This window comes from Bos grunniens, chromosome 6 (assembly GCF_055505025.1).
Source record: "Bos grunniens cultivar Pamir isolate PY7600 chromosome 6, Bosgru_T2T1.0, whole genome shotgun sequence".
In the NCBI taxonomy this organism is placed as follows: Eukaryota; Metazoa; Chordata; class Mammalia; order Artiodactyla; family Bovidae; genus Bos; species Bos grunniens.
In genome coordinates, this window is record NC_141170.1 from 59,079,599 (window position 1) to 59,105,752 (window position 26,154).

The following is a 26,154-nucleotide window of genomic DNA, read 5'->3' on the forward strand; positions in this document are numbered from 1 at the left end:
GTTTGCAGCACTCTCTGAAGGGTGGGGGAAGTGGGGCGGTGTAATGAGGCATTTGGTATTATAGAAAGGTATGGTTTTCCAACAATTTTACTGTGGATCTGTGCTTGAGTTTCCTTCAACTCTGTCAACCAAGGTCCATCTCTCACTGATAGTAGTTTTACCCTGTGAACACTGGCTGCGGTTAACTCTGCTATTACTAAGAACATAGCAAAGAGAGTTACCACAGCAGAAAGGACCCTGGGCTTTGTCATCAGCTAAATTTCAATTCTGAGCAGTCTTGGGTAAGTCATTTGATCACTCTGAGCCTGAAGTTCCCTGATCTTGAAAAAGGAGGCAACAGTAGCTAACATTTATCAAATTCTTACTGTATACTTGGTTCTCTTCTAAGGACTTGGTATTATTATCTAATTTATTCCTCACAGTGACGCCTTGAGATAGTGATTGTTGTTACCACCAGTCCAGTCTCATTCTGCAGATGAGGGTGGTAAGGAACAAAGACTTTAAATAAATAAGTACATCACTGTCACACGGCTTCACAGTTAAAGAGCTGGGGCTCAAACCCAGGAAATCTAACCCAAGAGAGCAGGCCTTTTGCTAGAAAGGGCCAGACAGTCAATATTTCAGGTTTTGTGGGCCACACTGTCTCTGCTGCAGCAGAGGTGTCTTTTGCACACTAAGTGCTCAACACGAGAGTTTTTAAACCATACATTACAGAAATTTCATAAGAGATTATTTCTAGTCCATCTCCTTCCCTCCAGGGAATTTATGTCATCTATTGCATTTAAGTTGCATTTGAGTCATCTATTCTCTTTTATGCCACTCTCTTCTTAGCATATGAAGGAAATAACACTCTCCAACCATTTTCCCAGGAATGCTGGAGATGCTGTGGAATACAGTCCTCCTCTGAAATTATCCCACTGCCGTAAATTGATAATAATATGATAGCAGTGAGCAAAGCGTCTGGCTTATAAAGATGCTCGATAAAATTGATTTTGATCTTAATGATTTTAATTACTTCATTCTATTACAACATCATTGGGTATTATATTTGTAGTTATGCAATCAATATATGATAATGTAGTTTTAGGTGTAGATGGAAAAGGTGGATTACCCTTGCAGAATTTCCATCTGTCTCTAAATATAATTAGCCAGATGTGCAGATTTTCAGTCCTCACCCACCTGTTAAAGCTGGATCACTCTTTGGGTTCTGTTTTGACCCACAATCCATTGTTGCTTGTAAACTTTACAAAGCTATGATCATGCCTTTGGCACTCAATGTTTGTTGAAAGACCATATGTGATCTCCTGTGTGTGTGTGCATGCACTCAGTCATGTCCAATTTTGCAACCCCATGGACTGTAACCCGCCAGGCTCCTCTGCCCATGGAATCTTCCAGGCAAGACTACTGGAGTGGGTTGCCATTTCCTCTTCCAGGGGATCTTCCCAAGCCAGAGGTCAAGCCGGCATCTCTTGCATCTCCTGCATCGGCAGGCAAATTCTTTATCAACTGCGCCACCTGGGAAGTCCCAGGGCTAAGTAACCTGATGTGGCTGCCTGTCTTTGCTCGTGGTCTTTGCTCTGCCCTCTCTTTTCTCCCTCCTTCTTCATCTACCCTTGCTTGGCTGGGAACCCCAAGGACTATGCTGCATTCATGACTGCATTACCAAGCACCCAGCACGGCCTGGCAATCAGCAAGTGTTCGAATGAATGAATAAATGAGTGACTGAATGAATGCATGCACAAACATCGAGCATCTATTTTATCACGTCATTGCCTTCTGCCTAAGGGGTACAGAGGTTGGTTCTAATATCAGTGAATTGACTTGTGTTCCAGGGGCAATAGTTGTTCATAGCGTGTCAAAAAACAAAATTCTGAATCCTAAGTGAAGCTTTTGACATAATTAGAAACCAGCAGTGACACCAGAAAAAGGTCTAAGTCTTAAAAACCAGATGGTCAGCAGTTTTCACATGTCCGTGAAGCCAAGGGGTCTGAATTGAATAAGGCATTTCTATAGCTCGGCAGATCCTTAGCCTGATCGCAAAAGTGCTATTTGGGTGACGTAGGCCTGTCAGTTTGCCGGATGGCAAGTCAGTCTAACGACAGAATCAGTGTGTAGGGCTTTATGGTGGTAGTTCTTTGCTTTGAAAAATTAATAGATTTCCAACCAAATTAATTTGAGTAGTTTTGTATCAAAGAGACATTGCTTTGGATCTTTGAAGTCTCTTGCACATGTCTCAGTTTTGATAGCCTTGACAGGAAGAGCCAGGTCAAGACACCAAGCCCATGCTGAGTGTGGAGATACTACTATTTCATTAGTACCTCTCATGTGTAAGTGTATAGACTTCCCTGGTGGCTCAGCGGTAAAGAATCCACCTACAATGCAGGAGCCTTGGGTTCGATCCCTGGGTTCGAAGACCCCCCCGGAGGAGGGCATGGCAACCCAGTCCAGTATTCTTGCCTGGAGAATCCATGGACAGAGGAGCCTGGTGGGTTACAGTCCTTAGGGTCACAAAGAGTCGGACACAACGAAAGCAACTTAGCACACACACATGTGTAAGTGTATAATCTGTTTATAACTCCAAGGTAGACTCGATCAGTAATTCTCAACAGGGAGCAGTTTTGGCTCTCTGGAGATGTTTTTGGTTGTTACATGTAGAGGGGATTGGGAATGTAGAGGGCAGAGATCCTATGAGACATGCTACAGTCTACAGGAGACCCCCTCCACCCAAACCCAGAATTATCACACCCACAATGGCAGTAGCCAATTCAGAAACTTTGGGTTAAATGACACTCAAGGTTCCTTTGCAGCTCAAATTCTGGATTTTAGGAAATTAACTTACATACATCAAAGAATTTTCTAAATTGCCAAACACTATATACATTCAAGCTACTATTATGATACAAGCCATCACTGCTTTTCCTTCTCCTCTCTGGTATTTGTGGGCCTGTCAACCTTTCGGTTCTGAGCCAGATCCCTCAAATATTTAGGTCAGAAGAGCCAAGATAGGGGTGAGACTAGAAGTCCCTTCTACTGCTTGTTCACAGCTTGGGAGAACATTAATTCAGGAAGTAGATGTGTCCGAATTTGCCAGTTTCATTTTTTTTTTCAGCATTACCCATCAACCTGTTGAGAAAGAAGTGTATGTGTGTAATGCTTATTTAACCAGATAGCATATTCTTTTTAACTTTTTATTTTGTATTGGGGTATAGCCAATTAACAATGTGACAGTTTCAAGTGAACAGCAGGGCATGAAGGGACTCAGCCATACATATACATGTGTCCATTCTCCCCAAACTCCCCTCCCATCCAGGCTGCCACATAACATCAAGCACAGACAGTTCCATGTGCTATACAGTAGGTCCTTGTTGGTTATCCATTTAAAATATAGCAGTATATACATGTCTGTCCCAAACTCCTTAACTATCCCTTCCCCTGCCCCCAGGCAGCCATAAGTTAGTTCTCTACCTCTGAGTCTCTTTCTGTTTTGTTAAGTTTATTTGTATCAATTTTTTTTTTTTTTTAGCTTCCACGTATAAGGGATGTCAAATGATGTTTCTCCTTCTCTGTCTGACTTGCTTTACTCAGTAAGACAATTTCCAGGCCCATCCATGTTGCTGCAAATGGCATTATTTCATTCTTTTTAATGGCTGAGTACAGATAGCAGATTCTTAACTGGTATTTATGTGCTGCCAAAACCCCACAGAAAGTTCCCCCACGCCACCCCTCTGGGGCAGGTGGTTCTACCCCTCCCCTGGTACACAGCCAATGTCCCTGGGAACCCACAGCCAAGTGCCTCATTTCAGGGATATGTTGATAGAAATGCCTGGGAAAAATGAACCTCTCGGCTTTCACCTGTTTATCAGTCATTCACCGAATGATGTGCTTTACCGTAACAAACTCTGTACCAGCATCAGTGCAGTTGAAGACCCATTATGAATTAACTCTTCTCAGAATTAGCCAAGAGCTGACAGAAGGTATGGCCCAGAGTACCTCTATTCTAGGGCCCCTTTATCCTTCCAGGATTTTCCCTAAATAAAAGAGAATCATGGGAGGATTTTTGTGTGTCCCACGGGCCATGCCTTCAAATAGCACAAGGTTACTGGCCGAAGTAGAAAAGGTTGCTGTGCTTCAGCTTTCTGTTTGGGCCCCCAGGTAATTTCCAAGTATCCTGCCTCCATTTTGAGCAGAACTGCTGTAAACGTTCAAGCTCTGGGGTAACAGAAATGTCCCTATCCCCAGAGGCCTGCCCACCTGTCCTCAAGCCCAGAGGCCTGCCCGGTGGTGGGAGTGTCTGCCCTGCTGTTGACTCTAATGGGTGGTGGTAACTTGGCACAGAGCAGTAAGATAACCGCTCAGCGTGAGGCCAAATCTTCGAAACTTTTTGTAGAAGTTGGTCTTCAATTCTTTTCCCCCTCATGTGTGATATTAAGTATCATTTAATCTTGGAACCAATCCTCTTGAGATGGGTGCTATTACTAGAACCATCTCAGAGATGTAGACAGGGAACCTCATATGACATGGCAGGTAAGTGGCACAGACATGACCTGAACTCATGTTTCTTCAGCTCCAAAGTCCTTGCTGTCACCAGTACGGTATGTATTTTATTATATCTATACATTGTGTATACTGAGTCATGCCTAAGAAGTGACTATCAGTAAAGACACATTTTATGTTATAAATAAGGGGACATAAAAATAGAACTCTAACTGCAAACAGAGCCAGAATTACCTCTTGAATAAATTCTAAAACCTTCTACTGGATTAAATTCCAGTTAGTGCTGGAAGATTCACCACTGAATATTACGTTCAAGGTACAGTGTGTCTATTAGTGAGCAAATAAAGCTCCCCCAAGAATTCCAATTCCAAATTGCATAGTAATCACACACACACATAGACACACACATGGCTGTGAATCAAAGTTAACTGGTGGTTTGTGCTACCATGAGTGTAAACTCATGCCTGCTTTTGATCCCAGGTAAAGACTGGTTGGTAAACATTGGGAATATTTCCCAGTACAGTGTTATCCCTTGCCCTCTAAAATGTCCCACTTCAGAGAATTCCCTAGTAGTCCAGTGGTTAGGATTCCATGCTTCCACTGCTGCGGGACCTAGATTCGATACCCAACCAGGGAACTAAGATCCCACAAGCCATGCATCAGGGCCAAAAGAAAAATGTCCCACTTCAAACTTAAAATCCTACTGAAAGGTACTCTAAACCAGTATTAAGGGAATTCAAATCCTTGATGATTTCTGCTTTAAGCCTGAGTTAACCCCAAGATGTTATTTTACACTAACAAGCCCAAACTCAACCTAAAACAAAAACAACAAAAATTCTAGCTAATAGTTCAAAATAATAATAGCTTGATTTTGATAGTATATTCTCCTGTTTTACATGCCAAACTGTGAATAAATGAGTAGTTTTGAATATAATGCCATGTTTGTTTAATGAGAGCAGCCTTCAATGAAGACTAACGTGTTTTCAGTGTGTGAGAGCATGGCTCTGTGTGGGGAAGGTCCTGCTGCCAGGGACCTGGCATCCATGTGGGCTGCGGGACCGTCTGAGCCCAGTGCAGCAAGTCTCTGCAGGTTCTTTCTGGAAGAGCCTCTTGCAAAGTGCTATAGCCAAAGGTTAGGTGAGAAACAGGCTTACACTCGGATGGCTGAGCGACGTCACCAGTAGAAAATCACACTGCCAGACAACTTACCTGCTATGAATGGAATCTGGGAGGTTCTGATATGCCAGTCTACACCAGAATTCACAGGCTAGGCTTCTCATTCTGACTAGTGTAGGGTTGGCTGGGGTAGCCTCTTGTTTCTCTGTAAACACAAGGAAGATTCTTAACTCAGTCTTAAGACTGGGTAAGATTTTTAAGTTCAAATTTCTTACGCTAACATTTCTTGAGCACTTGGCCCGAGGTTCTGCACTGGGAGCTTTGCATGGATCATTTCAGTTCAATGGTAGGAGTCACTCAGGGCAGCTGTGGTACAGACTCTTAAGACACACTGTCAGGGTTCAAGGTAAGCTCCAGGAGGACGAGGTCCACTGGTATTTGGCACATAGTAGGTGCTCAATTTGAAGAAGGCAATGGCAACCCTCTCCAGTACTCTTGCCTGGAGAATCCCATGGACGGAGGAGCCTGCGTAGGCTGCGGTCCTTGGGGTCGCTAAGAGTCGGACATGACTGAGCGACTTCACTTTCACTTTTCACTTTCATGCATTGGAGAAGGAAATGGCAACCCACTCCAGTGTTCTTGCCTGGAGAATCCCAGGGACGGGGGAGCCCAGTGGACTGCCATCTATGGGGTTGCACAGAGTCGGACACGACTGAAAGCGACTTAGCAGCAGCAGCAGCAGGTGCTCAATTAATATGTACAGAATGAATGAATTTAAAATCTTAAGAAATTTTGTTTACATATAAGTGTTAGGAGCTGAGCCAGCATTCTTCAGCAGATGTCTCTTCTTCTGGTCTCATAAATTTGACTGTGTAGTTAAATGGAAGACAGCTTAGAATTGCAGGGGGTGGGGAGGCAAGCAGTTTGAGAAGACTCTTTAAAACTGGTCCTGAAATTAAGTAATTGCTCAGCATAGGAAACAGGGAAAAGTGACTGTAATACCTTAGCAAGAAGAATCTTTGTTATTTAGTCTCATTGATGTTCTCCATGAACGAAGGTTGGCAAACTTCTTCTATACCTGGCCAGAGAGTAAATATTTCAGCCTTTATGACCCATGCAATCTCTGAACTAGTCAAGTCTGCCACTGAAATGGAAAAAGAGCCATCTTTCTTTCTTTTTTTTTTTTAAAAGAGGATGACTGTTCCAATAAAACTTTATTTAAAAAAACAAATGGCAGGCTATATTTGGACCATGGTGTAATTTGCCAAGCCCTGGTCTAAAGCATGTCTAGTTGTAATAAAGTTTCTGTTTCATCTCTGAAAGAAGGGTCATATAGCTAAATGTTATATAGCTCCCCTGCTTTCAAGACATTAAATAAGCCATATATCTTTTACATATCTAAGCCTTTGGCCTTGAAAACTCATTAAACAGCATGGTAATTTATTTAACTATGGCATCTTAGACATAAAGATAAGAAGAATGGAGTTTGCAGACCATAAGACTTTCTTGAATGTGTTAAACTAATGCAATATACCATTTGTAATGGCCTCTAATGAAATCCTAACTTTACAGAATCTTATTTTTATCCTTCTCACTGTGTGTTAACCTTTACATAATAAAGAACCATTTTAACTGTTTTTACACGTACAGTTCCGTGGCATTAAGTACATTACACTGATGTGCAACCATCACCACCACCCCTCTCCAGAACTTTCTTATCATCTCTCACTGGAACGCCATAAACCATAGTTCCCCATTCTCCCTCCTCACAGTTCTTGGCCACCACTATTCTGCTTTCTATGAATTTGACTCTTTAGGTACTTCATGAAAGTGGAAACATACAATATTTGTCCTTTTGTACCTGGCGTATTTCACTTAGGGTATCTTCATGGTTCATCCATGCTGCAGCATGTGTGAGAATTTCCTCTTCTTTAAGGCTGAATAATACTCCATTGAGTACACATGCCACATTGTGTTTGCCCATTCATGTGTAGTGGACTTTGGGGTTGTTTCTACCTTTTGGCTACTGTGAATAATACTGTTATGACCAATGGTGTGCAAATATCTGTGTTGAGTCCCAATTTTCAGTTCTTTTGAGTATATACCCAGTAGTGGAATTGGTGGATCATATGATAACTGTTATGTTCTTGAGGAACCACTATACAGTTCTCCACAGTAGCTGCACCATTTTACATTCCCACCAGCAATGAGCAAAGATTGCAGTTTTTCTACATTCTTGTCAACACTTATTTTACTTCATTAGTTTGTATGTTTGGTTGGTTATAATAGCATGCTAGGACTTCCCAAGTGGCTCAGTGGTGAAGAATCTGCAGTGCAGGAGACCCAGGTTCAATACCTGGGCCAGGAACGTACCTTGGAGGAAGAAATGGAAACCCACTCCAGTATTCTTGCCTGGAGTATCCCATGGACAGAGGAGCCTGGCAGGCTACAGTCAGTGGGGTCACAAAGAGTCAGATATGACTGAGCACTCACAGGTGCGTGCACACACACACACCCACACACACAATAGCATGCTAATGGGTGCAGAGTGGTATCTTATTGTGGTTCTCAGTTGCTTTTATGTATCTGTAGTATAAAAATAGTTCATTTAAATACTACACTAATTTATATTTCATGCAAATTATATATATTTTTTTCATGGGTATATGCATTTATTCCTCTCCTAACTCCAGAATTATATGAGATGGCTTCCAAGGACATGAAAACAGTAAGATGAATAATATACATAGCTAAATTCATGGCATTGGGAATATAGGAGACTAAAAAAATGAAACTATAGCCAAGATCAGATGAACCTGAGAGTGTACTGTAATGTCTTACACAATTAAAAACTAAAGTGACAAATTCAGTTCCAAACCTCCTAGGGGTCAAAGTAAAAAGGGAAGGGGGACCAGTAACATGATTCATTTATCCCAGATGATGAAAGGGCACGAAAAAAGGCTCTTCTTGGCTTGCAGGTGCAAGAGAATAAGCTATAACTACTTACTGAAAGCAACAGATTTTCTGGTGAAATTAATAGGGCTGGAATTGAAAATGACTCCCTTAGCCTGGCATTATACAGCTTTTTGTGAGAGTTAAAGAGTAGTTTCAAAGTACAATTATCAAAGTATTAAGAAAAAGTCAATTCTACATCTCTCAGAAGAGATAGAAGGACTATTCCTTTGGACTTTAGTCACTGTTTTATGTAGTTAAACCATGTTAAGATCTTGAATTCCCTCATACATGTTTATATATATATGTATACACCTGGCATTTCCTTCCCAGGTCACAGATTATAAATGCATATGTGTTTGTACAAAGAATCTTCTTATCTTCTTATGAATATATCCTTATCTTCCTTTTGGAAGGAGGGAAAGATCTTCATGTTCAAATCTGATACTGAAATTTCTGCTTCAACACAAAACTCCAGGAACTATATTATTTTCAAATTTAAACCAGAAAAAAAGTCTTCATAATAATTGGATATGTTGCCAAAACAGCTTTCAAGCAACTGAAGAGCAAAGAAAATTAAAAATAAGAATAGCAGCCATATCAAACAGATGTTTTTAAAGAACTGAGAAAGTGTCAAAATTACTCTAAAACTAAATTGGTCTGAAGTTTTACCCAGAAGTTTGGATGAACTGTAATAACTGACATTTCTTGAGCATTTACAACTTCCCAAGCACAGTTCAAAATGCTTGTATGTATTAACTCACTTTTGTAAACTTAACAAAGTTAATACTGTTATCATCGTTCCCATTTTATAGACAGGGAAACTGAGGCATGAAGGAGCTGGATATCCTTGCTTCAGGTCATACAACTAGGAAGTGTTCAAGCTAGGGTTCACACATAGTCATGCACTCTGGTTCCAGTTCAGTTCAGTTCAGTTCAGTCTCTCAGTCGTGTCCAACTCTTTGCGACCCCATGAACCACAGCACGCCAGGCCTCCCTGTCCATCACCAACTCCCGGAGTTCACTCAAACTCATCTCCAGTGAGTCAGTGATGCCATCCAACCATCTCATCCTCTGTCGTCCCCTTCTCCTCCTGCCCTCAATCTTTCCCAGCATCAGGGTCTTTTCAAATGAGTCAGCTCTTTGCATCAGGTGGCCAAAGCATTGGAGTTTCAGCTTCAACATCAGTCCAGTGGCCACTCACTAACCCATGAACCTGTACTGCTGCTTGATGTTTCAGCAGATGAACCAAAGTAGTACTGGTTGGCCAACAGGCAAAAACATACATTCTGTTGTGTCCCTATCATTCCTTTTTTTTTTCTTTAGATGAGCAAATGTACCTTAATTAACCTTGAAATTTCCCTTAATATCCTTGTGTAGAATTCCCAGTAGTAAATTTTAAACAATGAAAAAAAAATTTAGTTGAATGATGAAACCATATTCCAATTATAAATCATATTTTTACAGTTTTAAGAATGTGGAAGAATGCTTATAAAATGAAGTAAAGCAGCAGATGTAAATTTGTTGGAAGCCTAGCTCCACCTCTCCCATTCCCCCCAAAGAAACTATCAAAAGAAAGATGGAAAAGTTTATGTGGCTATCACTGGGTAGGAGAATTAGGAATAACTTCTTTTCCTACTTTTTCTTAATTTCCATAAAATTTACTTGAATACTTTCATAGTCCAAAAAAATGAAATAAACTTCATTTTTTAAAAAAAGCTAAGCAGAGCTATTCTTCACAAAGGCACAATAAGAAGCGCCTAGTGATAGTCTCACTGTCTAATTTTAAATCATTTCTAAGGGCCTTGCTCTGAAGGAGTGAAGGTGGCATGGTTTGGACTTGCACTTATGTGGGTATTTACTTTTAGAAAAAAAATGAAAAACTCTGCAATTGTCCCATTGCAAGTATTCAGTAGCCACTTGTGGCTACTGACGGCTTTTTCATCATCACAGAGAGTTCTTATTGCCCAGCACTGGTTTAGAAAAAAGAACACAAGATGGCTTGAAATCAAGTCCCGATAGGAGTGGATACCTACTGTGTGAAATGAGTAATTTATTCAACCTATTTCCCCACAGACAAATTGGGACTAATGATACTGTCACTTACCATGAAAGGAGATTAAGATCAAATAAGATAATGGATGTGACAGTTCTCTGAAAACTATCCTGCAGTTTACCAGATAGTTGTTTTCAAAAATCCCCAGCCTGAACCTAATCTAGCTCTTTGTGCACTGATTCCAAATCCATGAATGGTTCATAATTGCTGACAAGGAGTGACAGTGTAAAAGTCAGACTTACCAGCTCTTCACACAGTTCTTCGAGCAAGTCCTTCGTTATTGTGGATATTCCATTTCTTCCCTGTAAAAAGCTTCAGCACACAGTTCTGTATCTTCTACAACACCTCCTCAGTTTTTTCCTTAACAATATAAATACACTGCCCTCTTTCCATTCCTAAATGAAAAAGCCTCTTTAAAAAGAAAGCAAAGAAAGCAGACTTTGTCTGCCAAAGAAATAAAGGGGGTAAAATACTATAACTAAAAGGAAATCAATCTGAGTTGACAGTGCAGGAATTAAGCAAAAGATGTTGCCAACTGCCTCAGGAACATGAGATTTGCACCCACAGTGACAGCAGGTTCTCTATGCTTCAAAGCTGTTGGGGGTACTGATTAGGCGGAAGTACCTGCTCCTTCTGATTTTTTTTTTCCTGAGTCACTTCTGGTTTTTCCTGCAAAACAACTTGCCTAATTTAGACTATTTTAGAGCTGCCGCTCATCCAGAGAAGTCCCCATCTTATTTCTCATTTAACCACCCGATAGTTAAGCGTGAGTCTTGGATGGCTTTAAGAAAAAAAAAGAGGAGAAAAAGAAGGAAAAAAATTGTAGTTAAGTTGTGGCTCAACTTGGTGTAGATTGTAGGCTCATCCTCTCTCTCCTGCCTTCCCCAGGTCTCCACCGGCCGTGGATGCCTTTGACATTATGACCGCAGAGGATTCCACCGCAGCCATGAGCAGCGACTCCGCCACCGGGTCCTCTGCCAAGGTGCCCGAGGGCGTGGCGGGCGCGCCCAATGAGGCGGCGCTGCTGGCGCTGATGGAGCGCACGGGCTACAGCATGGTGCAGGAGAATGGGCAGCGCAAGTACGGTGGCCCGCCGCCCGGCTGGGAGGGCCCACACCCGCAGCGCGGCTGCGAGGTCTTCGTGGGCAAGATCCCCCGCGATGTGTACGAGGACGAGCTGGTGCCAGTGTTCGAGACTGTGGGCCGCATCTACGAGCTGCGCCTCATGATGGACTTCGACGGCAAGAACCGCGGCTACGCCTTCGTCATGTACTGCCACAAGAACGAGGCCAAGCGCGCCGTGCGCGAGCTCAACAACTATGAGATCCGCCCCGGACGCCTGCTGGGCGTGTGCTGCAGCGTCGACAACTGCCGCCTCTTCATCGGGGGCATCCCCAAGATGAAGAAGCGCGAGGAGATCCTGGAGGAGATCGCCAAGGTCACAGAGGGCGTGCTCGACGTGATCGTCTACGCCAGCGCGGCCGACAAGATGAAGAATCGCGGCTTCGCCTTCGTGGAGTACGAGAGCCACCGCGCCGCCGCCATGGCGCGCCGCAAGCTCATGCCCGGCCGCATCCAGCTGTGGGGCCACCAGATCGCTGTGGACTGGGCCGAGCCCGAGATCGACGTGGACGAGGATGTGATGGAGACCGTGAAGATCCTCTACGTGCGGAACCTCATGATCGAGACCACCGAGGACACCATCAAGAAGAGCTTCGGCCAGTTCAACCCGGGCTGCGTGGAGCGCGTCAAGAAGATCCGCGACTATGCCTTCGTGCACTTCGCCAGCCGCGAGGACGCCGTGCACGCCATGAACAACCTCAACGGCACCGAGCTGGAGGGCTCGTGCCTCGAGGTGACGCTGGCCAAGCCCGTGGACAAGGAGCAGTACTCCCGCTACCAGAAGGCAGCCAAGGGTGGCGGCGCAGCCGAGGCAGCAGTGGTGCAGCAGCCCAGCTACGTGTATTCCTGTGACCCCTACACGCTAGCCTACTATGGCTACCCCTACAATGCGCTCATCGGGCCCAACAGGGACTACTTCGTGAAAGGTTAGTGGGGGTTCCTCGCCTGCGTGGGTGGGAGTCGGGGAGACGCATCTGCCAGATGGATGCCATTTGGGAGGTGGTGGCTGTCATTTACTGAGCTGGTGGACGGCGACCCTTCCTACTCACCCTCGTTGGGGCAGTCAGTCACTTCTACAGCATCAAGAAAATGTAGATGGTTCATATATACAGCGTGAGGTAACATTACCCATCATGTGAAGCATGCAAGCTCTTCTTGCGTTTTCTTGCGTTTTCCCAGGGCCTTTATCCAATGTGGGGCTAGACGGCAAGGTTCTTAGGTTAAAGCCTGCTTGTGAAATTAAACCTTTAGAATGTTGGGGAGTAGGGGGCACAGTATTGTTGGGTTTGTTTGTGTTGTTTTGTTGTTCTTAGTCACTGACTAGCCTGTACTGAAAGCAGGCATTACACTGGAAAGCAAAATACTTGGGTTCTGGGTCCTGCCATCTGATTAACTGGCTCTGTGACTTTAGTCAGCCCCTTTAAGCTCCCGAAGCCTGTTTTCTCACGCCTAAAATGAGGAAGATGAACTAGCAGTTCCCCTTCTACATCTAGTTTTGTGACCGTCTTAGAAAATTTTTATTTATTGGAGTGGCAGTTACAATCCTAGGAACTCACCCTTCAAGTTCATCTTGTGTACTAAGCAGACATCTTAGGATGCATCTAGGCTGGAGCCAGAAAGTCTGAAGCATCTTCCGAGCTCACTAAAGAGCAGAGGTGTAGCCACCTGCAGCTTAGAGCCAGGACAGATACCGAAGTGCCAAGAACCTTGGGTTAAGATCCACCTCCTGTACTGTTGCTGTTGGTAGCTCATCATTTTTTGTGTTGTTATTATAAGCAGGCAGCATAAGAGGCCGGGGTCGAGGTGCAGCTGGCAACAGAGCCCCGGGCCCCAGGGGTTCCTACCTTGGGGGATATTCTGCTGGCCGTGGTATATATAGCCGATATCATGAAGGAAAAGGAAAACAGCAAGAAAAAGGATATGAACTTGTACCGAATTTGGAAATCTCTGCCGTCAATCCAGTTGCCATTAAGCCTGGTACAGGTCAGTATAAACCAGAGTGAGAATGCATGTATTCAGCCTGAACCCCAACTCTCTCTCTTTGAAGTGACTTCCTCGGCACTTTCATCTGTACATGGGTTCCTCTTCTCAAAGGCAGGCGGAGATTAGGCAAGGATTGTGGCCTCCTGGGCCTTCTTATCTAGAACTTGGGGGATGGTCTAATTTTGACCATGTTCAAGTCAAACTTTCTTATAGTGGGTTTCCCAAATGGCTGTCACCAGTTGTTAGACTTTTTCTCAATTAGGTAGGTTCTCAATTAGGGAGGTTGGGGCGAGGGGTGCGGAGGTAGAAAAATGTGAGGCTCTTCTATATCTTCTACCAGCTAACAGCTTTCTGTTCCTTACTCAAGCCTATTTTGACCCCAGTCATCAGAAGCCAGAAGGTGCAACTCTTTGCCAGTTGTGAGAGTTGTTGGGAAATTCCCCTTCAGGAGCAAATAATGCTGCTGTGCCTTGTCGTGGTCTTAACCAACCAGAACACCTGGGAGTAAGGCAGCAGAGAAACTTTCTGCAGCTAATTCCCAGCTCTCATTTCCGCCTCTTGCTGGATCAGTAGATTGAGGGTAGGGGCACTCACGTAGTTGAAGCCAAGGACCTTGAACTTTGCTTCCACCCTCCAGGCCCCACAAACCAGTTTTCCAACGTTGTTAATGCTCGTCAGTCATCTGAGACAGGTCTTCTTTCTAATCCTAAGCTGCAGGGAGCTTTATTGAACTGCACAGTGTGAGCACGGCACAAACTCCCTATGTGCGCACACCACACAAGCACCCAAACACATGGGAAATTCCATCATGATAGTCCTCCAGACCTTCTCCCAGTCTCATGGAGGGTAGGTTGAAGAGCTCTTTGAGAGCATCCGCACTTCGAAGCTCAGCTCCTCTGACTTCGTGTTGGCTGAGGACTGTACTCCTTCCCCTGGCTAAAACGGTTTCAAGGGAGCTGTGTATAGGGGGTGTAGGTTGGCATTGGCCACATAGGGGCTTACAAGGCCTTTTCTCAGTAGAGCTTCCTTTTGAAGTAATCCAGTGATTTTTTTTTTTTTTTTAATGCCTGTGAAAAAAATTCTGCCACTTCTGCAGTTAAGTGACTCCTTAGACTGGATTTCCTTGGAAATGTCATTGATGCATCAAGCAATATAAAACTGATCCTGTTTCTCTCTAATTCCATAAAGCAGAGCCTGGATACAGGAGTTGTCACTTCTACTTGTTGGGAAAGGTATTCCCATTGGCAGTAGTTTAAGATTTAACTAGAGAAAAGAAAAGTCGCTCAGTCATGTCCAACTCTTTGAAAACCCATGGACTGTCCATGGAATTCTCCAGGCCAGAATACTGAAGTGAGTAACCTTTCCCTTCTCCAGGGACTCTTCCCAACCCAGGTTTCCTGCATTGCAGGCAAATTCTTTACCAGCTGAGCCACCAGGGAAGCCCAGAGAAAAGAACTCAAAGATCTTTAAGCATGTAATTGTGTTCTGAGGCGTAGGGTAGAAATTCCTGTGGCTGGTAGCCAGAACAATCCAGAGTTGCTTAGTACAACTCAGATGTAGCTCAAACTTATAGCCCTTTCTAGACCCTGTCCCCTTGACCTCTATTTCTGATTCACTCAGAAAATTAGAATTCTGTATTTTAGGAGGAACACCAGGCAATAGTGAAGTATCTAGGCACAAGATCATATAGATAGAAAGGCAGGTAAAAGATCTGGTTTAGATTTTAGATATATTTTATTGAATGACTGTATCATTGTTTAGCCTACAGTCATTTCTCTTTGGGCTTCCCCAGTGGTTCATTGGTAAAGGATCTACCTGCAAAGCAGGAGACGTGGATTTGACCCCTGAGTCGGGAAGATTCCCTGAAGGAGGGCAACCCACTCCAGTATTCTTGCCCGGAGAATCTCATGGACAGAGAAGCTGGGTGGGTTACAGTCCATAGAGTCACAAAAAGTTAGACACAAATGAAGCGACTGAGCACACAGCATGCAAGCATTTCTCTTTAACTTATATCAAATCAGCTTTTATTCGAAGAAATTACCTACAGTTGGAAAATAAAAATAAGTGAAAGTATACTTTGTTGTATGCATTTCAATATTCTTACCATCCTCAAAACATGCAGCACACACACAAACTCCCCCAAATCAGGGCTATTTTTTTTTTTTTGGTCTTTTTACCTCTCCTTATCATACATTGGAGAAGGGCATGGCAACCCACTCCAGTATTCTTGCCTGGAGAATCCCATGGACAGAGGAGCCTGGCGGGCTGTACAGTCCATAGGGTCGCAAAGAGCCAGACATGACTGAAGCAACTTAGCAGCAGCATACATTGACATTCGAAAACTGTGATCTGTCTGATCCTCTGGTTGAAATGAGTCCTTTGAACTTTATTCACAGAAACATGTCTTTGCATTGGCAGGTCGGGGAGGATATACACTGACCTCTGAGTTCTCAGAATGAAACTCTCAATAGCACCTGCTCTTTAAAACGTGGTGAAAGTGAAAAAGGGCAGTGGGGCAGGTACTGAGTAAGATAGGTAATAAGGAACTGGCAGGCTCTTCTCACACTCTTGGGCCTCAACCCTCTGCTCTCACTTGTTATTCTGATCCTGTTTTCTCAAAATTGCAAGGCCCTTTCTTGCTTTGTAGGACCTCAAAAATACGAGTCTAAACGCTATTCTGTTCTAAATTCTGTTAGCAGCAGTAGAAAATGTGGGCAAAACTTAACTGTAGGCTTGCGTATCCTGAGGATCCGTGGGGAGATCCCACCCATTGCCCACATGGTTCCTTTTGAAAGTCCAGCGGGATATAGGGTACCTCCACCTCCCCTCTCTTCCTCTTGGGTAGCACCTGTAGTGAGAGAGCATTCGTTTGCAGGCAGAGCCCCTGGCTGCTAAACTTGTTTTTAAAAGTATTGAGGAAGTGATGGCGCTTCCCTCAGTGCCTGGAAGTGACTGACCTGTGTTTCCCTTTTCCTTCTTTTGCAGTGGCCATCCCTGCCATCGGCGCCCAATATTCCATGTTTCAGGCAGCTCCGGCCCCTAAAATGATTGAAGATGGTAAAATCCACACAATGGAGCACATGATCAGCCCCATCGCTGTGCAGCCCGACCCAGCCAGTGCTGCTGCGGCCGCCGCAGCCGCCGCTGCCGTCATCCCTGCCGTGTCCACGCCACCGCCTTTCCAGGTAGGCTTCTTGCTGCGGTGTTTGTGTGAGGTCTCATGTATCACAGATTCACTTAATACTCTGCAGGAGCACTGACACTGTGCCTGGCTTTCTGCTAGAACTATGGGTCTGAGTGACAGAAATATTTTTGTAAGATAAATCATGACAGGACAGGAAAATGTTAGATAAGAATTGTACTATCCTAAAGTTGCCAGTGTATTAAAGATAGGAAGCAATATGCAAAAATGACATATGGAATTTCTCACAGTGTCGTTATACATCCTATTTTTTTTTAATGACATAGGATAATTTTTAACTCATGTACTTATTGTTACAGAGGTGACACACGGAGTCCCAGGGTTCATGCCAGATTGTAGTTTTGCATTCCAGATTATAGTTCAGTAAAGGTTTTTTAAAGTTCTGCCCCTCTTCTTCCCCTCCATCCCTCTCTATGAGTATATCCATAGGTATATACGTATGCATATATATATGTGAGTGCCTGTAGAGAGACAGAAATGTCTGTAAAGATTTATGAAACTTTACAAAACTCTCCCAACCATATCCAGCTATTCCCATTTCTCCTCCCAATCCAGTTTTACCATTCCATCCTCCTTCCCCACCTTTACTCATAGTGTTCTCATCTATCTGGTTTTTTTCTCTAGAACCTTTTCCATCTACCTCACCTTGGAAACCATCTGTCCTATATATCTCCATATTGGCTGCTTGACTACCAGTCAAGTTCTATGTTCTGTCTCCCCAATTAAAGTATTTCCAGACCAAGAGCCACATCTTATATATATTTCTTTGTTTCTGCAATATGTAGCACACAGGGAATATCTATACCATATATCATTTTCCTAGACAGAAAAATAATCTTGAAGCTATCCTTTGTGAAGCAGTGAATATCAAACACCTCATCAATCCATAAGCATAAAAACTCAGGCCAGGGATGTCTTGTATCTAACTGGATGAGAATTATCGAGGAGACATGTTTATAAAACAGAGATTCTTAGATTTAAACCCCAGAAGACTCCAGTTCAGCAGAACTGGGCTGGGGTTCTAGAATCCATATTTTGTCCCACCTCCTCAGTAATGCTGAAACAGCTAGGCCTGTGAACCCCAGCAGTAGTCTTGGGTTGGAAATGACTCACAAGGTAGTTATTACTGTGTCCTGACTATAAATACATACAGTAACCTACAAGCATTACCTAGTGGAATTCTGCTAGTTCTAATTCCTCTTTACTAGGAAACTTGTGAACTTTGGTCTTTGCTGAGTGGTCACAGCTGTGGCTGGGCCCAAATTGCAGGCTTCATGATTACATTCTGGATTGCAGGCTGTCTCTGTCTTATATCAGTCTGTACGGATGCTGGCGTCGGGGTCTTGTGGCTTGGGATTTGTTCAGTGTGCTGTCATCATCAGTAGAGTCCTATGGCAGTTGTTCCCTCCTCCAGTATATTCTGCAGAATGCCTGGAGCCACTTCCTCTGTAATGTGGGAATGGCTTCTTTGAGTGTGTGGCCCCGCTGCTGTCCCTCAAAGCTGAGTACTGTCTGTCCTGCCTTGAGTTCTTTGACCTGGGTTCTGTGGTACGTTCCGTCCTCCACCTCCTCTGTGTTCTCTGCCAAACTGCAGCAGAGGAAGGAGCATTTTAAGCTCCACGGATTGGTAAAAAGAACACTGTTCAGAGTGAAACCACACATCAGTTCCCAGTGACCTTCCTGGGGAACACCTTCGATCTTCCTCCTCTGTTTTGCAGGAGCTCAGAGATGTTCCTTTGTAGCCATTTAAATCCAAAATTTCATATAGCCTTTGCAGGCAATTAGAAAAAGAAGCTTGCATGTGTAGACAGTCCTTTTTTCACGTTTATTTCTCAAAATGTCTCAATCTTCACAGCAAGTCAGTGGTATAGGTAGAGCAAGAACCATCCCTTTTTTGAGAGGAGGGGAAATTGAGGCCTTTTTCTCTCCTCCTCCCCAGCTCCCCACACTCAACTCAACCTCATCACACTGCCCTGAGCTCAGGTGTTGGGCTGCACTGTTGTACATGGAGTGGTTTCTCTCTGATGTCACCTTCCTGGTGATCCTTTCCTTTGTGCATTTGTCACTAAAGAGATGTCCACAGATTTGGAGAAGATAGCTTGTGTCCTGCTATGAACCACAGTCTTCCCAGTTCCAAAGTTTCTCTCCTTGGTTGTAAAGTGTTACTAACGTTCATTGTGGCTGCATTGTAGCAGGCAGGATAATGCAAGGCTAAATGTACAGGTGCCAGACTCACACATCCCATTGTTTAAAAGCTGTGTCACCTTGTGCAAGTCATTTAAAACATCTAAGCTTCTCCGTATAATCAATCCACCAGCTTCATTGGTGGTTGTGATGATGTTTCAATAGTGTCACTTAATAAGGCACTTAGAATAGTGCCTGCTGCTGCTGCTGCTAAGTCGCTTCCGTCATGTCCAACTCTGTGCGACCCCAGAGACGGCAGCCCACCAGGCTCCCCTGTCCCTGGGATTCTCCAGGCAAGAACACTGGAGTGGGTTGCCATTTCCTTCTCAAATGCGTGAAAGTGAAAAGTGAAAGTGAAGTTGCTCAGTCGTGTCCGACTCCTAGCGACCCCATGGACTGCAGCCTACCAGGCCCCTCCGTCCATGGGATTTCCCAGGCAAGAGTACTGGAGTGGGGTGCCATTGCCTTCTCCATAATAGTGCCTAGCAGACTGTAATCTCTGTTATTGTTATCATTTGGATATTATTTGGATTACAGTTGAAAAAAATGACTCTTCAATTCTGAAGTTCTTTGAACATAATTTTGTGACTCTAATTTGGAGATTTTTGTAAAGGAATGATAAGTAATTCCTTTATAAAACCCAGGAAGAAATAATTTCTTTAAATCTACTTCTCCCTTTTGCATATCCTGAACTATTTGTACCACAGGGCATTCTATGAAACATAAGGTACACAAGATGTTTTGTTAAATAAATGTATGTTTTGTTTTACCAAAAATCTCCTTTTCCCTTAAGCAGTCCACAGAATGAACTCCGTAGCAAACATTTTGGAAAATACTGAACCACAGTCTTCCTTGTCTACTTGTTCTGAAAATGTAGTATATTTCACTCTCAAGTGGAGGGAAGGAACCATCTGGACTTTCAGAGCCAGCGTGGCATCTACAGTAAGGCAGCTTCAGATAGCTCCTCTTTCCCCACTTCCTCCTCATGTGGAAATCCCACCTTATCCAAGTGAAAGTGAAAGTGTTAGCTGCTCAGTCCTGTCCAACTCTTTGTGACCCCACAGACTATAGCCCACAAGGCTCCTCTATCCACAGAATTCTCCAGGCAAGAACACTGGGTTGGGTAGCCATTCTGTTCTCCAAGGGATCTGACTGACCCAGGGATTGAACCCAGGTCTCTGGCATTGCAGGCAGATTCTTTACCATCTGAGCCACCAGGGAAGCCCCACTTATCCTTCAAAACCCAGCTCAGAATTTTCCACTTCAGAGACACTTCCTCTTGCTCCTCAAGTTTGTTGGCTTCTTCTCTAAGCTTCCACAGCAACTGTATATTTAGTGGTATCATATCTTAGGTTGGCGATGGCTGAAGCAAATGCATTTGTTGAAGATCCTGTATGATCACAGTCTTTTTAGGTCACAGCTTAAGATGCTGGCCCTTGGGAGAGCTGTGTACTTTGTTCCATAAAGTCATATACTGTGCTTCTCTCCATTCTTGATACACCATGTTCCTTCAGTTAGGTATGAGTTGAGGGAGCTGGCATGTATTTTAGGGAAAATACTTATTCATAATTACAGTGAAATCAACTGAGTAAAGGGTAGACCTCAACTCCCATCTCTAGCTCGCTCTGGTACATAGGCTGATTGAGTAGAATGCTGGGCAGAAGATTCCAGAGAATTTGAACTTTCCCTAAACACTCCAGTTCTGTCATGGTCACCAGTTGAATTTGAATGTACCTTGAGGATGCAACTCCACTTCAATGGCTCCTATCTCAGTCCCTTACGATTATTGCTTGTCTGTCCATCTGCCCTGAGAATGGAAACTTTTGTTTCTCTGTCATTCCCTCACCCCTGGGAGTTGAATGATTGAATGGGGTTGTTGAATGAATGGATAGGTTGTTGTTGTTCTGTCGCTCAATAATGTCCAACTCAATAATGTCCAAGCACACCAGGCTTCCCTATCCTTTACCATCTCCCTGAATTTGCTAAAACTCATATCCATTGAGTCAATGATGCCATCCAACTATCTCATCCTCTGTTGCCCCGTCTCCTCCTGCCCTCAATCTTTCCCAGCATCAGGGTCTTTTCCAGTGAGTTGGCTCTTCACATCAGGGAGGCCATAAGTGTTGGAGCTTCCACTTCAGCATCAGTCCTTCCAGTGACTATTCAAGGCTGATTTCCTTTAGGATTGGCTGGTTTGATCTTGTTATCCAAGGAACTCTAAAGAGTTTTCTCCAGCACCACAGTTTGAAAGCATCAATTCTTCGATGCTCAGCCTTCTTTATAGTCCAGCACTCACATCCATACATGACTACTGGAAAAACCAAAGCTGTGACTATACAGACCTTTGTTGGCCAAGTGATGTCTCTACTTTTTAATATGCTGTCTAGGTTTGCCATAGCTTTTCTTCCAAGGAACAAGCATCTTTTAACTTCTTGGCTGCAGTCACCATCTGCAGTGATTTTGGAGCCCAAGAAAATAAAGTCTCTCACTGTTTGCATTGTTTCTCCATCTATTTGCCATGAAGTGATAGGACCAGATGCCATGATCTTAGTTTTCTGAATGTTGAGTTTTAAGCCAGTTTTTTCACTCCTGTTTCACCTTCATCAAGAGGCTCTTCAGTTCCTCTTTGCTTTCTGCCATTAGGGTGGTGTCTCCGCCTATCTGGTTAGATACCTACAGGTGATCAATAAGGATGCTCTCTCTCCCCTCAGGGTCGCCCAATAACTCCAGTGTACACGGTGGCTCCAAATGTTCAGAGAATTCCCACTGCCGGGATCTACGGAGCCAGTTATGTGCCATTTGCTGCTCCAGCCACAGCCACGATCGCCACACTACAGAAGAATGCAGCGGCCGCCGCTGCCATGTACGGCGGATACGCAGGCTACATACCTCAGGCCTTCCCCGCCGCTGCTATCCAGGTGCCCATCCACGACGTGTACCAGACCTACTGAGACCCGCCGCCGCCACTGAAGGAACACTTTACTATTTATGAAGAAAGACCGTGTTCGGTTAGCACACACGAAACCTGAACACGAAGAATGTTATCAAATACCATACTGGAATATTTTATATTACATGAAGTTTTCACTAGTTTTTTAAGACTGTTTTCAATTTAGCAGACCTGTGTTCATACATTTCTAAGAGACTTGCAATGGTTTGTGCCTTAAACACCATCTCTTAAAAATTTGTATGTGGTAGTACATTTGTATAGAGGTTTTTGTTTTTGTATTTTTAAGGATATATTTTCAGTTATGAAGGTTATTTTCTTAACTTCTGCACTCCAGAGATTTCTATTTTGTAGTACCTTCAATAATATATCAAGTATATATTAAAAAAGCACACTTGAGCAGCTAGGGAACTATTTTGAAAAATATATTCAATATTTAAAGATACAAACAATAGTGCTTTAAAAATACTACAGAAAACATTATTTTAAAAGTTATACTGGAAAGTGCAATTATAAAATGAGTGAAACCTCTATTCTGCTGGAATTAAGGGTTGACGGGTGTTAACCACGTGTTATTCATGATGGTTCTGTTCTTTAAACGCTCGACCTCTCCTTAAGGCCAATGTTGAAAAGACTTGTCACACTTCTGAGTCCAAACACTGGAAGGCGCTGTCACCTGCTGCCCTCGTCCTGGGCCCCTACTCATTGTCCACGTGCCTTTGCTCTTAGATGTGTCCCCTCCGCCGCCCACCACTACCCTCCACTCACCCTCCCCCGCCCCCAACCTTCCCCAGACCCACCTTCATATTTGGCAAGTCAAGGACAAATTAATTACTCTGACAGAGAACATTAATGGCTTTTATACTTCTTTTTGTTAGGGTTTTTTGTTTTGTATGGGTTTTTGTTTAGGGAGGGTTGTGGTTTGGTTGGGGAGCTATTTTCAATAGCAGAGTATGTGTAAGCACAAGATTTTAATAGTTTGCATAAGGCATCTTTGCATAGCTATTTAATTGTCCAATATGAAACCTTCACTCCTTTCTTAATGCTTTTATTATATTTGTTTTGAAGTCTAAGTTTGTAGAGACAGAGAATGTTATTATAGACAAGACCCCAAAGGCTCTTGTTAGCAGACGGTTATGCTTCTAGTTGCCTTATCATGTTTCATGCACAACGTCTGTGGTTGTCAGGGGTGTTGGAAATATGTTTATTGAACAGGGCCTCCCTCCGTTGTTGCTGTGCATGTGGCAAGTGAACTGAATTGGGGCGTGCACAGCCAGGAGGAGGAGGAGAGACCTGTAGGAGTAAAAGATAGTTTGTAAATATCTCCTAATGCTCATTTTTAGTTGTTTTATGTTGCAGAAATTCATGGTATATAGTTGAATGCAAAACAAAACCATTTTATTTCAATGTTATTAAACAGTTTTGTTTTATTAGGAAGTAAATGTATTGTTGCAGTGTTTTGTGCCTGTTTAAAGGCTTTTGTTTAGCAGAGTGAATGTAAAATACAGTAAAATGTTAAAGATTGTCATCTACGTTATGAAATACATCAACTTGGAATTTTTTTTTTAAGGTTCTAACAAGGAAGTGAGGTGTGCAATAGATGGCAAGGACATAGTTGTGTTTTTATGTCATATTAGAGATTCCATCAAATGTTTCCACTCACTGAATTTTGCTGATGGCTGAATTCTTATTGTGGATTGATAATAGGATCATGCCCTTAGCAGATGTTTTAGTTCTGTTTTACATTTTAAATTAAGAGATTCCCAGATGCTCTCTTTTCCCTCATCTTAGGGTGGGATGAATTTTTTATATATAAGCAATATTTATTTAACTATTCTATAAGATTATTGAGTGCCTGCAAAGGCCTTTAAACATTCCTAGCCTTCCTTTCCATCATTGTTAAATGACAGAAAGTAATTGTGCAATGTTTTCTGATGATGCACCCAGCGAGCTGCATCCAAACTCAAATCCGTCGTAATGAGTAATCCAACCAAATGCAGTTCGCGTTCAGCCCCCATCCCTTGACTTTGTATGAAAGAAGTGCTCTCTTACTCTCCTTCCAGTGAAGGGTTAATTAGCACAGAGGTTCACTGGATGAGACTGACCCAGGGATCTTACTGTATTTTACATGTGCCTGTAAGTTATTTGCAAAAATGGAAAAAAAAAAAAAAAAAAAAGGAAAAAAATGGTGTCTTAACATGGCAACTACCAAACTACCTTAAAAATAAATGTTGGTGACATAGCCAGTTAAGTATCAGTGAGCCTCCCACCTACCTATGGTCTGCCTGTTCCTGTTGTTTCAAAACCATTTCACATATATACACTACTGAGGTAAGTTTGTAACTTGAAATGTGAACTTTTTTTTAGGGTTAAGAACAAAGTATAAAAATGTTTAAAAAAAAAAAGCTTTCGAGTTCTCTGTTTTCAAACATGCTGGCAGTTTAGTTGTTATCTTTAGTGCTTTGTATTTGAAAAGCTTTTAAGTTTATTTAGATCTTGCTTCATTTACAATACATTCTTAGGATGTATGCAGTAAATAAAACTTTCTTAAAGCAATTTCAGTACCTTATTTTAAATTGTGTTTTCTTTATACACTTTTTTTTTTCCCCTAACAAAATTAGAAAAAAACCCTATAGCATAGAAGGAATTGACTGTTTCTGGCTGGAGAAAATCATATCTTTGATTTGGAATTATTAATGAAGTTGAGGTACATAGTAAAAATTGTGAATTATCAGTGTTTTCAGCCTTGGGTTCAGGTGGTAGAAAGTTGAGCATTCAACTACTACTTAGCATCTGGATCAGAGTAGGATGTGGCAAAGCCTGTCACTGTTCTCAGTGCTGAAGTTTGTTTATGATCCCAAGGGTTTTACACTTAGATATATACATGGACTCAGTTGATGTGACATTGAGTTGTTCGATGGTCTCATGAAAGTACTGGTGTGACCTGTATGTTGGTCACCGCACTGGAAACCACAGTCTTCCGTTTCACCTTTTTTGACAGCGTGCAGCAAGATTAGAAAGACACTGCCTTTTTCTCTATACATCATCACTAACTTCAGGTGGGATCCATCAGCAAAGCCAATTAACAATTCAAGGGAAAGTGGTAGCTTGTCAGTGGAATTACCTCTAAAAACTGCCCCACGCAGCTTTGCCATTGATTAAGAATTTTACCTAGTTAGTCTTGAGTAGCCTGGGTTATGGGCCTTCCCAACCCACAGTTCTTGGAATTCTAACTTCCTGCTTCCTCTTAAAAGGATAAAGTCTTTCTTACAGACAGTAAAGGCCAGAGAACTTCCCAAAATGAGAGATCAACGAGATTTGCTGATACCATCTAGTTCTAGGAGATGAGCACAGATGCCCTTTAAGTTGCAGAATCAGAGTTTGATTGCTCTTGTCAGAAAATGAATTAAAAGAATTAATCTTACGGAATATTTCTTCCACCTCTACTAAATGCCCTGCTTTGTTCTAGGTGCTGTGGTGAGTACAGCATGAACAAAACCAACAAAACTTTGTACACATAGAGCTTACCTTAAAGTGGGAGAACACAGACCCAATAAGCTCGTAAACAGTGTGTTGGGTGGGGATAAATGCTGTGATTGTGTGATTCATTAGGCTCTAAGGCTGTTTGGTTTCCATCACCTCGGGACCTCACAAGCACTTAGTGAAGTAGGCAGAACAGATATGTGACTGGCCAGGGTCCCACAGCTCGTAGGAACCAGGGCAGAAATTCAGACTCCAAGTCTCAGCACACTGACCCTGAAAATAGATTTAGTAGTACCAACAGCCTGCTTCACAGCCTACAAAAAGAAAAGCTTTTCTCCAAAAGTAGTTTCTTTTCTGTTGACTTTTAATGTGTTTTCACATGCAGCCTCTTTCCTCAGGATAGGAACTGAAGGTAGAATGGCTGAAATGCCTACGTTCAGCTTGGAAGACATAGCACTAGGTGAGCTGCTAAAATTCTCTGGTAGATGGAAGGAATTCGACTTACGATGCTGTGTCAAGGATTATGGATGGGACTAAAAAACTACTGTAAAGTCAACTATACCCTTCTGATTCTAAACTAGACTAGATCCCCAATTTTTAAATTCCAAAAATATC

General features: G+C 42.9%; 1 protein-coding gene across 31 annotated transcripts in view; it reads left to right on the plus strand.

Moving 5' to 3' along the window:
- Positions 1–24,612, plus strand: part of RBM47 (RNA binding motif protein 47) — a 276,212-nt gene extending 251,600 nt beyond the window's left edge. For 22 of the 31 annotated variants that reach the window (XM_086406030.1, XM_086406036.1, XM_086406028.1 and 19 more), the window contains 4 exons: positions 11,507–12,666; positions 13,517–13,723; positions 16,709–16,908; positions 21,821–24,612. In XM_086406030.1, the coding sequence (XP_086262156.1) occupies positions 11,538–12,666; positions 13,517–13,723; positions 16,709–16,908; positions 21,821–22,060 (1,776 nt within the window). In that variant the 5' untranslated portion in view covers positions 11,507–11,537 and the 3' untranslated portion in view covers positions 22,061–24,612. The remainder of the gene's footprint in view (positions 1–11,506; positions 12,667–13,516; positions 13,724–16,708; positions 16,909–21,820) is intronic. The other 9 variants (XM_086406052.1, XM_086406058.1, XM_086406059.1 and 6 more) reach the window with 1 other exon arrangement.
- The last annotated feature ends 1,542 nt before the right edge of the window (positions 24,613–26,154 follow it).